The sequence below is a fragment of the Cottoperca gobio genome, chromosome 11 (genome assembly GCF_900634415.1).
Source record: "Cottoperca gobio chromosome 11, fCotGob3.1, whole genome shotgun sequence".
In the NCBI taxonomy this organism is placed as follows: Eukaryota; Metazoa; Chordata; class Actinopteri; order Perciformes; family Bovichtidae; genus Cottoperca; species Cottoperca gobio.
The window spans coordinates 8,813,238-8,827,347 of record NC_041365.1 but is presented as its reverse complement, the minus strand read 5'-3'; the positions used below and the strand labels follow the sequence as shown (position 1 = coordinate 8,827,347).

Sequence of the window (14,110 nt, the reverse complement as noted above, 5' to 3'; positions counted from 1 at the left end):
CCTCGTGACGCAATCCACGCCGGAGCTGTAGATAAAGAGCATTCTTGTTTTCAGCAGCATGATGTTAGCTCCTACCCTGCTGTTGCTAGGTAACTTGTCCTATGCCTGCTGATTTTTAGAAAGTTGGTCAACATGTTGATGACATTGCGATGTGATCGGAGCTCAAAGTTCTACAGTAATAGGGTTCCTACATTAATAATAACATTTAGACATTTAGTTTGTAAAGTCTTATTTGTTTTAATTATCGATTAATCTGCCAATTATTTTCTGGATTATACATTTGGTCAGTTTCTCAAAGTCCAAAGTGATGTCTTTAAATGTTTTGTTTTGTCAGTCTAAAGCCCAAAGATATTCGGTTTAATATGATGTAAATCAGAGAAAAGCAGGAAATCTCATTTTTGAGCGGCTGAAAACAGCATTTTCTGCTTTTTGACTTTTAGTCAATTAGTCGACCCATAGTTGCAGCTCTAATCTATTGCACATCTACCCATCCTGGTAAACGGATCCCGCCCCCCCTTAAAAGGGTCTGTGTGGTAACTTTTCCTTATCCAAAGCAAGGGTTAAAAAAGAACAGCGGGGGTTGTAGCTGTACAAGCTGTAAAGCCTCCTGAGGAGAATTTGTGATTTGTGATATTGTGCTATATAAATAAAAATGGACAAGACTTGAGTCTCCTAAATCTACAGGTAGTCTCGTAAATATAATATTGGGATTTGGACCGGCTATGCGTGCTTCATCTGTAAACGGCAACGATCAGGCCAGGACTTATGATCGTAATGTGCATATACAGTTTCTGTGATGAGGAGGACAAACGTTTGACTTCTGGGGCTGAGTGAAGAATGTAAATAGGCCAATGATTGCTAACAAGTTTGACATTATCAACTTCTTTCCTTTGCGTCCAAGTGCCAAAACACAGTTAATGCGGATTTAAGCAACTCCATGACATTTTATTTAAGATTTATTGAGAATATTTTTATTATCAGATTAATAAATCGTGTATTATTGCTAACCATTAGACACTGATTTCTAGTTTTGATTTTTCATTTCTATATATAAAATGTTCTTTCCGGAATAATGGCTGGACATGCTAGTACCCCACTTTGTTCATCCCCGACTTTCTCTCTCCTTTGATCATTTTCTAAGTGTGACCTCATTGTTCACTTCATTAAACTGAAAGCCATAAATCTATCACCCCTCATCCCAAAAAACACATACCCACACAGTGTACATACTCACACATGCACACGCTGCACAAGCACTCCTTATTTATCAGGTGTGGCTGGTGACAGCTTCTCGGTTGGTGCTGGATTTACAACCAAAAGAAGTCCTGCCTGTGCATGTGTGTGTGATTGAGGGTGTGTTTGTGTCCTGCTCTGTAGAGAGGAAAGAGGTAGTGAAAAGAGGGAATGAGATGTAGATAAATAACCGTTTTAGAAGATTCCTCCTTTCCTGCAGGCAGGATGCCAGACTGAAAAAAAGAGTAAAGAAGTGAGCGAGAAAGAGACCGAGTGAGGGAGAGAGTGAGTATCAGAGCAGGCAGTACAATACTTAGATCCAGTCCATCTCACTCAAAATGGCTGCACACCACAGTCCATCACTGGTTTATTAGAGATTACACACAAAACACCTATGAGCACACACACACACACACACACACACACACACACACACACACACACACACACACACACACACACATTGTACAATGGAGTGCAGTAGATTGCATCCAAATCACCACTATCTTAAAGTAATGGGTACTGGTGGCTGGGGGCCCCGTCCACTTCACCCCTTAAAAACCAGAGGCAACATCAGTATCTCGCTTCAATGTGCAACAGTACCATCAGGAGTGCTCGCAGGCTTGTCTTCACTGTTAAGTCCTCTGAAATTTATATTTTATGTGATACTAGTGACAAAACATTAATTTCTTATCAACTGAAACACTTCAGAAAGATAAATGGCACAACGTCATGGGGAGTAAACAAAGCATACAAAAGTGTCTGAGTGTCTGACTTGAATTTACAATGCTAATATGTAGATTTGTATTTAATACATATATATAGTGTCTGTCATGTGATGCAAATGCTTGAATCCATACCACACTAGGGCTTTAATTATTGATCTTAAAGCCAGCAGACATCAGTTGTAGTCAACGTGTCTTGTCTTGACTCACACCAGGCCATAGCTGTGCCAGTGCAGCGGTCATGGGACTTACTCAGCACATAAAGCACTAAGCCTTCACCTCAACATGAGCACAATATAATATACAACATGTTGTCAGGGTATCAGAGAGATGTCACATCAAAAGTTGACTGTTGCACATGCAAGGTTTCTGCAGGACACAGACAGTAATGCCATTCCTCCCCTCTTCGTCTTTTCAATCAGATAGCATCTGTATCTATCCTCACAATAACCGAGGGTAACACTCCTGATGTTGTCTGCCATGTGTGAAACTAATCAGAGCCAAAACATGGTGTGTGTGTGTGTGTGTGTGTGTGTGTGTGTGTGTGTGTGTGTGTGTGTGTGTGTGTGTGTGTGTGTGTGCGTGTGCGTGTTAGTGCATGTGTGTGGGTGTGTCTGCTTGAAATAGCCACTGGCACCTTGTTGTAAAGTCAATGATGCTGCCGCTTGTTGTACATTTCCCCCTTTCACACAGACAGACACACACACACACATTATCATACCCATATACAATCTGTCTCTTCCATACACACCCCACAAGCAACATTGCTTGTATACAGGCAGCTGGTGGTGAACAAATATTCTCTCTATTTGAAAAGTATGTGGGCATAAATGCCTCTGTGTGTGTGTGTGTGTGTGTGTGTGTGTGTGTGTGTGTGTGTGTGTGTGTGTGTGTGTGTGTGTGTGTGTGTGTGTGTGTGTGTGCGCTTGCAAAATGGGAATCATTCGATTGTGTCGACAGCAGCCGCCTCTACCGCCCTTCGGCACTGTGGCTCCTGATTGGATATCTCGTTAGTCAATTACCTCATTAGTGGATATCCCGTTGAGGGACCATGCTCCACTGACAAAAAATAAATAAATCCGTCCTTTTTGTTTTGCTTGGATGCTGCTCTCCACAAGACTTCTTAGAAAATGGAAATTCTATGTTCCACAGTTGCAGTTAAGCCGCCTGCTCATTTACAGACGTGACCGCTTTATGCCAGTCCCAGAAGGGCTCGAGTCAAATAACCAGAATACACATCTGACAGGCTCTTGTTGCCACCCTGCTGTGAGGTTGCTGCTGCCTTGCTGTTTTCAAGTATAGCCACTGCATATGTAGGGAATCTCCTTGATATCAAATGTGCTTGATGTTTGAGATGACTCGTGGATCCTGTCACTGTGAACAATGGTATTGTAGAATTCAGCAGTATGAGAATATACCTTGTGAGTTTCTATTGCCCATTGTTTTTAACTACACCTTGTCTGTAGGGTGGGTGGATAATTAGAGAAGGAAAACTCACACCTTAACAAAAATATACTTGATTTTTTAAACTCACAAGCACACTGCAATTTATAATGCGGGACCCTATTGAAATTTACCCTCTGCAGTTTAGAATGGGGCTTAAGGATTCAGAATGATCCAACAGAAGTCTTGTACCCTCTGTACTTTTCCAGCGCTGCAATTTAGAGCTGCATGTGGACATTTCTGTAACTTTCTGAAGCCAACAATCCACAATTCATGAACACTTCATTAAGCAATTGGCAGAGTGTCTGAAGGTTAGAGAGTTGGCAGGACTTTTTTCTCATGCCCTTTTTCATTCTTAACACAAGTAGTCCCTTCACTTTTTGATATGAAATTGTTTGCACATTTGTTTAAAGGTATAGTAGGTACCGTTGTCGGTTGTTGCTTGTAAACACACAGTATTCAAAGTTGACCCCTCCTCCCCAGCTCAACGAGCAAGCGAGAGGGAGATAGAGAAAGACGTCGTTAATAGCAATGAAGCAGTGAATCGGAGGAATAAAACGTTCTTTTCTGATTGTTTCACCGCGGTTACGTTTTAAAGCATAAATAAACACAACTACACCTCCGCACAACCCTGTAGGAAGGAGACAGATTTTAAATGATTGCAGCCGAAGCGCACACAAAATCTGACAAGGGGCGTGATAATAGCTTTTTTTGGCTGTGGTTTTCAAACTCATGTGGGGCCCAAAGGCTCTTTGTTGATGCACAGAAACGTCAGAACACAGAAATATAAGACGAAAAGAGAAAATCCAGCCAGAGGGCAGGGTCTCTGCAGATACAGAAGCCCCCAAACACTTCTAATAGGTTGTAAGTGATGATTGAGAGACATTTTTTGTAGGAAAATGCTGCATATTATACCTTAGGGTCAGGCTCTAATTGTCATGTCATCATTAAAGAATCAAACTCAACAAAAAGTATTTGAAAGAAACTTCCCCTGACAATGTCTTGTAGTGCTAAAAGAAACCCTCAACTCTGCAGTGAGTGTTTCTCTCGCTCTCTCTCTGTTAGCTCTTTCAGAAAGAAGGTGTTTGTCTGACTGAAAATACAATTGTCATTGCACGGAAACAGAAGGACAGAGCTGCTCTTTCTTGTAGGTTAGGCTTCTAATGAATACCCTTTGAGCTTTGCCTGCTGCACTGTGCGCTCTTGTTTCAGGAGACCACTAAGACATGCCAAACACAATACAAAACATAATCTGTGTAACAGAGTTGTTAAAAGATTTGCCTTGTTCCCGTTGTGCCGTCCACAATTACAACAATATGGATTGTATACAGAGAATAAATTGTAGATTGATTTAAGCCCTTGTCAGCTGTTGGCTTTGAGATCCAAAGAGACGGGTGATGTCAAGACACATCTGGAAAAACAAAGTGATTGTTGTGATCAGAACAATTGCACAGTAATGGACACAAATAAATAGATTTTCTGGGAAAATGACAATCATATACTGTCTGTAACCTCGTTTGAGCCTGAAGTCCCTCTCGTAGGGAAAAATAAGGGCAAGATGACAGATTCAGTTCTTTCATGATTACTTTGAACAAGACACTAATGCCTTTACCTGCTTGCAATACATAAGCTGCTCTGGATAAGGCTTAATATACAGCAGAATAAGTAAAGTATGTAATGTGAACCTTAGTTTCCTGGGTTTCTAGGACATGCTGGAATACATTACATTTGCTTTTCAGTGTGTCTACTTTTTGGAGCCGACTGCAAAGAAGCATTCAGAAAAGTGGATTACTCATACAAGTCTCTTCAACTCGACCATTTAATTCCTTCTCATTTTCTCTTTCGCTCTCTCGATGTCTAGCTCTCTCTCTCTCTCTCTCTCTCTCTACCTCTCAAACATACCTTTCCATTTTATTTTTTTCCGTACAGACTCCCATCCCCCTCCTCTGTCCTCCTCCTCTACCTTCACTGCCTATCTACAATTCTCTAGCCTGAATGTTTTACATCTTGTACCTCACATGTTCCCCCTTCACCCTATTTTCTGTGTCCCTCCCTTTTCCTTGGCTTTTCTCTTTTCTTCCTAATTTCTCCCTTCATCTCCTTACCTTAAATCTCTTCGCTTCATTCTCCCTCTTCTTCTTCCCTCTCTATCTCCTCTCATACTCATTTAGCTTCTCTCCTCTTGTTTTATTGTCTTCTTCTTCCTGCTCTCCTCTTCACACCCTTCTATATCTATTACCTCCCTCCAAGTCCCCTCTCCCCTCCACTCTCCTCTCTTGTTCTTTCTCTTCCTGTTTCTCTCTCAGGACACAAACCTCACACTTGGCTTATTGATTTCTGAAAGCAACAAGCAGACATAGGGCCCACAAATCTGCACACAGAGGATTTGAGTTACACATGAAGCATAGATGCATACAGCCAGTATGTACAGCATGCATACGTCCAAGTCGTTCAGTGAATATTTAGATGATGCTAGAATGATTAACATTGGGTTTGTAATGGGGAGAAAGGGGGAGGGAGAAGAAGGAAGAGAGACTGTGCCTGTAGATGGCAGAAGAGTGCTTTAAGGGAACGTGTGCGAGCAGAATTCACACACACACACACACACACACACACACACACACACACACACACACACACACACACACACACACACTCACACACAGAGACATACAAATTCAGGAACACAAGCACACTCACCCACACACATTCTCATTAACCCTCACTCTGGCGTATTTGTATAGCTATACCTGTGAGGCTATTCCTCCGCCTTACATAAATTCCCTAAACTGATTTCAGACAAACGCACACACTCTTTAGCACACACGCACGCACACGCACACACACACACACACACACACACACTCACACACACGCACACACACACACACATTTTACTTCTGTAGATAACACTGATGCAGACTGAGCACTGTTGATTGCTTTGATTATAATATTGGAATGAAATTGACCAATAACATGACTGGGTTCAAAATGAAGTGTGCATGTTTTCCTTGGGGCTGATCAGTGACGAGCCTCCCTCTGAAAGCTTACTGACTTACATCTTATTTGATATTCCTATCAAAAGTGACTTTGAACATGGTGATTCTTTTTTTTTCCTTTTAAGTGTCGTATGTCTGGCGAAGTGCATTTGTTTTTGTGGTGACGTTGCATAGTTTCCAATTATTTAATTATTAATTAATGAGTCCTTTGTGCAGTTGTTTTGTTGTGTGTTTGTACCTTCAGCTTGGAACTAACTGTGTTGGATCCAAAACATTTGATGGGATAAAGAAACAACATAACAAGATACTATAGAAGTGAAAGATAAGGAACAAACTGAATATAGACCTTGACACTGATCAGCAGGACTTTACCATGGCTACAAATATTTAATACTTTGAGTAACTGTAGTGATCAACGTCCCATGTCCTTTTATATGTTGTGTTTGTGTTTTTGCCCTCTACTGTAAATCATATTTCTCCTTAAGAGACAATGACGATCGGAACTGAATGATTTGATATTAAAAAAAAGTTAACAAACATATATGAAAAGTCTAATTCAATTTATAATTGCTTTTGATCTCAGCAGTCTTCTGTGTTTGTCAGTCGTGCGTTACCAATAAGAATGACCCATCGCTCTGAAGAGTAACTCCTATTTCATTTTCAGTGATAGTATACCAGTTGTAAGTCCAAGTAATTTAAACACTCTCTTTCTACAAGCTGCTACGTTTCTTAAAAACTAAACCCACAAGCTCTCTTAACTCGAATGGCCTTAAAATCAAGGACTCAACATAATCTCGAGTCTGAGCACAGCCCATTCATAGCCTTGAAGGAAAACCACATGCCATGCAGCAATAAACGGATGGCCGCAGATTGTTTTCTGAGGGTAAATAAAAAAAATAGATACGCTGACAGTTCATTCATTACTTAAAATCAAAGTAGAGGAACAAATCTCAATTCCACCATTTACTGTGTAAGAATCTACTCTAATCTCTTTTTACTGAACTTTGTTAATGAAAAATGTCAGCTTGTAAAACACACTTGAGTGTTGTGATGTTAATCTGTATGTCTGTATGTATTGTACAGCATAATAAATTCACAGCGCCACTTTAATTTAATTCTTTGCCTCAGTATTGTTGAGAGCACGAAATAAGTGATGACAAAAGAAAAGCAAACATGCCAATTATAATTTAATTACAATATTACTTTCAATTAAACTGAATGATGTGATACTATTTTGAGTTGGATGTGACAGAAGGCAGGCTTATTTATAGTTTCCACTATTACTACCGCCATGTTTTGGATGAGATTCAATTTTGAAACAGTAACCTACCAATGCTACTAATGCAACTAGGATTATGGTCCAATCAAAGAAATATATGGATAACTGAGTTGTCAAGATGTGACATTTAGGGGACAACAAGCCTATAGGAGAAGTTTTAATAATTGATAGAATTGCGATAGTGTTATTACAGGTATGAATAATACATTTCAATGTATATTATTATTTGGAATATCATACATTATTAATACAGTAATCATACTTTGTTGATGTTTTACTGCATGTACACAGTTTCCTTGTGGACCATGTTGATATCAGATATCAGTAGCAGGTAAGATTTAGCACACTGTTGAACTGTATATGTACTAAATGTATACAAATATTGACTAGAAAATCAATCAAATGCCATCAAGAACTCAGCAGTGTCACTTCACCGGACCAATAGATTTGCTTAAGTGTCTGCGTCCATCATGTGCCACCAGATCTCATACTCTTCAATGGTCAATGGTGGATCAATGAGTAATGACAGACACACCTTTATTGGTTGGTCCATGTGACTATTTGGTAAAGCTCACCATGTCATGTTACACTGTGAAAGGGCAGTACTTCATATGATTTCCTTTAGTTTAAATGTAGCTTCTAAATGGATTTATAGGTTTTGTTTGTCTTCCTCTTTGTTTTGATCAAATTTGGGCATAAAGTTTTGGCAAGCGCCCATTCCTCTGTGCCAGTGGACGCCCCTACATTTTGTCCTTTGCACACTGCTGCACCAGCAAAGAGTATACCTCTGAGTAGCCTGATGTTCAAAATAAACCAACATCCACCCAAACAACAATGTAGTTTTAACAGAGACCATCTTATGCTATTATTTCCGAGCGAAAGCACGTGAGTGGAAGCGGGAGCTTACGAGGAGCACTTGAAGGCGGCATCTCTGTACCGGCTGGGAGAAGGAAGAGACTCACCAGCCGCGGGAGAAAAGACCGAAGTATACCAAGCAGAGAGGATGATACATGCCTCCTCTGGTTTCTGAGAACAAGAGGGTTTGTCATGTCATCTTCTCCTCGTTGGACTTTCACTGAGAACTAAAGGAAGACTGTCTCAACATAACGAGCAAGCTTCGGTTTGGCTTGATTGGTAAGGAAATTAAAAGGAATGATTGATAGTGATGCTCATGTGAAAATAAGTCAAATAAATGGCAGAATGATGAGAGAGTGATTAATGTTTTGTTCTTTCAGGAGGGGTGAAGATGCAGAATTGTCCTTGCCGTTGTTTGTGAGAGGAGAAGAGGAGGAAAAGAAGAGGAAGGTTTGACAGACGCACGGCACGAGTCAAGAGACGGAGGAGAGGAGGGTTACCCGGACAGAAAAGAAAAACAGAAGAAATACCCCTGTTCGTTTTTGAGACACCAAGGGGAACAGCTACACAGCAGAGGGGATTTGTTTTGTTTAAGCTATGCGAGAAACGGTTGAGAAGAGAAACATACGACACGGGAGGAGAGGCTCATAAGGAGGGAGAAAAGCCAAATAGAAAGAGATATATTTCAGAATGAAGAAGGGATGCAGCCCGGGGGAAGTGAGGATTTGAAGCTCTCCCTGTCTCTCTATCACTCTTTTGCAAGGGAACGGGACGAAATAGAGATATATTGACGACAAGCTAAAAACCCAGCGGAGAGTGGATTTAAAGACAGAGAGACAACCTGTGTGCCCGTCCCATCTCCCCCTTCTGTCTCTCTGCTTTTCTCTCACTGGATGTTGACTGAATTTATTTTTCGGATATGAAGGATTTATCTAGTCTATGTTAGAAGGAGGAGGCAAAGATAACGCACGCGTCTCCCATCTCTCTCTCTCTTTCTCTATCTCTCTCTCTCTCTCTCTCCCTCCCTCTCCCCCTCTCTCTCTCTCCCTCCGTTTTCTGGATGTGAAGCAGCATGCGGCCCGGTGAGAGCTTAGAGGGCTCGCGCTCGGCTCGCGGAAGATGCATTGATGTTAATAATATTACTAATAGCGGCACGGAACGCTGTCTCGCGCACCCCTCGTCGACAAAGAGGGGGACGACGAAGAGGAGGATGAGAGGGATGAACGAGAGGATGACGGACGGAGGAATGACGGTGATGCGCTGTTTTCTGTGGAGTCTTGTTCTCTGCTCGCTCTCCTCGCGCGCGCAAGGTAAGGGGATGCGACACGCGCACATACACACACAGTCATAAAGCGCACTCCACACGCAGTGACATAAACGCCCTCACTCATACGCGCACACTCGCGGTTTGGGTGAGACTGGGTGCTGGAGTTTTTTTTTCTTCTACTGCAGTCTGAAGAAAGATGCTGCTTCTTCTGTGCGTGTGTGGGGTGAAGGAGGAGAGTGGCAGTGTATGTGTGAGGGTGTCTGTGTGCGCGTGAGGATGTCTGTGAGGTGTCTGTACATGTGTGTGAGTGAAAGGGGAGATGTGCGTGTGGGCGCGCGAAGTCCGTGCGTTGATGTATGGTGTGTTGCGGATGAAAGAGGAGAAATAGAAATGGGCTTACAGGGAGGATGAAGGGAAAGAAGAAGAGAGGGAAGGAACCGGCAACAGTCTCTTTCCCTCTTTCCTCATTTTCTGCTTGCTTCAGTTTGCTCTATCTCTCTATCTCTCTCTCCCTCCATCTCTCTCGCTCTCTCTCTCCCTCCCTCTCTCTCTCTCTCTCTTTTCTCTCCTCTCTCTCTCTCTCTCTCTCTCTCTCTCTCTCTCTCTCCTCTCCCTCCCTCTCTCTCCTCTCTCTCTCTCTCTCTCTCTCTCTCTCTCTCTCTCTCTCTCTCTCTCTCTCTATCACTCTCTCTCCATCCTTCTCTTCAATACAGCCATTGAGCTGGTAGCCAATAAATATTCTTGCGGTAGCTCTTGGGCTGTGGCAGCGAACGTGAGCTGTTTATACCAAAGTGTGTGCGGGAGTGTGTTTGTCTCAGTCAGTATGTGCATGTGTGTGAACGTGAGTTGTTTTTAGTGATGAGGCCCGAGCCTTACACAGCATTTTATTCCCACATTTCTCCCACCTTGCCCATTTGTTCATTTTCAACTGTTAAAAAATGTTATATAATGGTGGTGTCTCCCCCTTCTCTCTCGCACACACTTTCTTACTTTGTCCCCCTCTCTGTTTCTCTCTCCCTTCCCTCTCCTCTCTGTCTCTCAGAGTGAAATAAAATGTTAAAATATTCACAGTACAGCACACTCTCTCCCACTTTCATTTTTTTGTCTGTATCTTGGTCTTTCTCTGCTTTCCATTTTTAGTTTCTCTCTCTGATCTTGTTTAAAATGCTGTATGAACACACACATTTGAGTGAGCACACACTCACACACACGCGCACACACACACTCCGATACATACACTCATGCAAACACACCCATTGCTGCGTCAGATGAGGCTTCAGTGGTATGGAAACTAACTGATCATTCATCACTGTATCTTGAGAAGAGGAAGGGAGAGGAGGATGGAGTGGAGGAGGCAAAATGTGGATAGAAATAGAGAAGAGGTTGAGAGACTGAAAATGGGCTTATAAGGAAGTGAGGCAGGAGGAGAGGAAGAAGGGAATGAGACAGAGTTGAGTGACGGAATAAGAGAAACATTGTAGAACGAGACGGACCAAGTTTAGGGACACAAGCAGGAATACGTTTTCAACTAAACTAACATCAATATCTATGTGCTTCTGAATACACCAAGCCAGGTGGATTTTGTCATAAAACTTACAAATTGTTGGTTAAGATTTGCTGAGTTTGTATTGTCTGTAGATTGTACAGGAAGACGAAGGAAACCCTAAAAAAGCTAACTACTATGGAAGCTAATGAAAACCATTTGTCCTTGCCATTGTAAAGTCTGCATGATCCTCCAGTGTAAAGTATCATGTGTACGCTGACGGAGCAGAATTACAATGGATTTCTACAGTGATTAAACAAATCAACAATGGGAATGTCTAGACACTTGGCTCTGCACCTTCTTGATGGTAGTTTCACAAAAAAAAAACGAAAAGCAGGAATATCCAGCCTTTTTGTAGGCTATTTGGATTTTTTTTCCATGCTTCACTCTGATGGACAGATGAGAGAATGTGGTTTGCAGGGTGTCGAACGAACAAAGACAAGAAAGGTGGGATTTCCTCAGGCACAAAAGATCGAGTTTCACACCCCTTTGGGGCACAGATCCTGGCCCTAGCTTGTGAGAGAGACCTCATAGCATTAAACACTTTCAAACTCCTGCTGAGGAACAGTTTTTGTTAAATGCAAATTCAGCATTAAGATTAATAAAATGTCAAAGGAAGTTGGAGTTGGATAAGCAAGCAGGCAAATAAAACCTTTTTCTCTTATTTTTAAAGTGTCAGGACTGAACAGAAAGGTAAATAAACGTGTAATTAAATGTCCCCCTCGATCCAAATGCTGAAAATTTGGGGACCAAGGCTTTAAAAAGAGGCTGGAAAATGAAAACCAGCCACCAGCCAAATGCTGTTACATTTTGGCCGTGGCTGGTGAATTAGTCTACTCTACCTGCCCTTGGCAGGTAACTAATCATTGTATGGACCTGCAATTTTATTCTAGAAAACAATCTAGAAGGTAAAGTAATGAAATAGGCGGTAATGGATTCACACGCTGCTGTAGCCAGTGGACAACATTTCTCAACTTGCTTAACACATTTGACACTGGGATACAGCGCCATTTCCAAAGTAGTAACATCATTTGTCATAATACTGGGTTTTAATTGAGGAGTGTGTGTTCCACTCAGTCTTGGTGCAATACAATGAGGTGAAGAGTGCAATCTTGGAGAGAGTTGATGAAAGGCTTCAACACTCTAGCTTGCTCTGGACCCTGTCTGTGTATCTGACACGTTATTATAACTTTTCGTATATATTTTAAATTGCCTTGTAATTTAAAAAGCATAATGCTGAAGTTCATGTCAAAAAAAACCCAACCTCAAATTAAGTTTTTGCCTAAGTAAGATGCTGAGAAATTGCTGTACTTGTCCTCTGCTCTTCCTCTCCCCCTGATCCCCTCTTGTCTGTTTCATCTGCTCTCCTCCCTGCTGCTCCGCTCAGCTTAACTCCACCTCTCCTCTCTTCCCCTCTCATGTCCCCTGCCCCTCTGTTTTCCTCTTCTCTGCTCAGCACTTCTTCTGTGCTCTCATCTCTCCTCTGGGCTCCCTGCCTTCCTTTCGTCTGTCAGATTTGTCCTGTGGCTCCAGAGGCTTAATTTACTCACCAAACATACTAAATCGCACATGTGCACACAAGACAAAACCCACAGACATTTTTCACCAGTCTCCCTGACTCCGACTGTATATGTATTCTGGGCTGCAGACATCCTGTCAGAATACAACTGAGAGCCGCGTCCAACCTCACAAACTGCACCTTTGCGACACATCTATATTTGAGCTTCTCTTCAACACCACCTCTAAGATTAACCTTATCATAGATTGTTTTACTGACTGTGTGGATTTCATCAGCACTCAATCAAAGGGCTAACACTAATCAATCATCTAGCACTAATTGTCTATTTCTATTAGACAGCCGGGTAATCTATTTGTGGTCATCGGTGGGGTAAGGAACTAAAACAGGTTCTTCTCTTAAGGCTAGTCTCAGCATGTGATCAAGTAATTAAACCAGGAGGCTAAAAATAACTAATTTAATTTATATTGACGAGCCATGGAAATGTAGGGCTTTGTTCTTGCAACATGGCTAAATTAGAATTTATCAGTCGTCCCCTGGTAGTGTATCGTAATTTAATGCTGGTCATCAGTGTTAAATTGGACAGGCTGTCAGGCGCAGTGAAATGGTCCTCGAACCAGGTTTTATAACCCATCGCTGGGTATCAGAGATTGATTGGTGCAGTCTACAACTTTGATGCTGATTATAAGTCATTGATTGATGTTGCCCATTAATACGCCACTGCTAATCATTTACCTGTGCAAGTTACTGGTTGAGTATTTTGGTAATCATTCTCTGCTGGCAATTATCGATTAATATTCTACGCACACTTAATAACACGGTTTATTGGTGAGCTTTGAGACGAAAAAGATGCCTTCATTGACAAGCGCAGGGGCATTACATCTCTTTGTCTTTATCTGCTGATAACATCCCACATACACACACATGCGTTGGGGCCATTAGTACACTGTGTATACACACTGAGGCAGACGAGCACTTTCTGAACATTAGCGCAACACAGACTCTCTAACACACATTTAATCCTGTGGCTTATGGCTGGTTTCTCACGGAGCGAGATGTGTCTGTCGCAGAGTCAGCCTCTTGATCATATAAATACTTTTGACTTACTGAGAGAGAGAGAGAGAGAGAGAGAGAGAGAGAGAGAGAGAGAGAGAGAGAGAGAGAGAGAGAGGAGAGAGAGAGAGAGAGAGAAAGAGGTGAGATTGGGAAAAAGAGAGAGAGAGAGAGAGAGAGAGAGAGAGAGAGAGAGA

At 41.9% G+C, this 14,110-nt stretch overlaps 1 protein-coding gene across 1 annotated transcript in view; it reads left to right on the top strand.

The window, feature by feature from the left end:
* Positions 1–9,606: 9,606 nt before the first annotated feature.
* The window catches only part of LOC115015839 (CUB and sushi domain-containing protein 3-like), a 310,217-nt gene continuing 305,713 nt past the window's right edge, over positions 9,607–14,110 (top strand). The window contains 1 exon segment of the mRNA XM_029443438.1: positions 9,607–9,844. Within this exon segment, the coding sequence (XP_029299298.1) occupies positions 9,607–9,844 (238 nt within the window).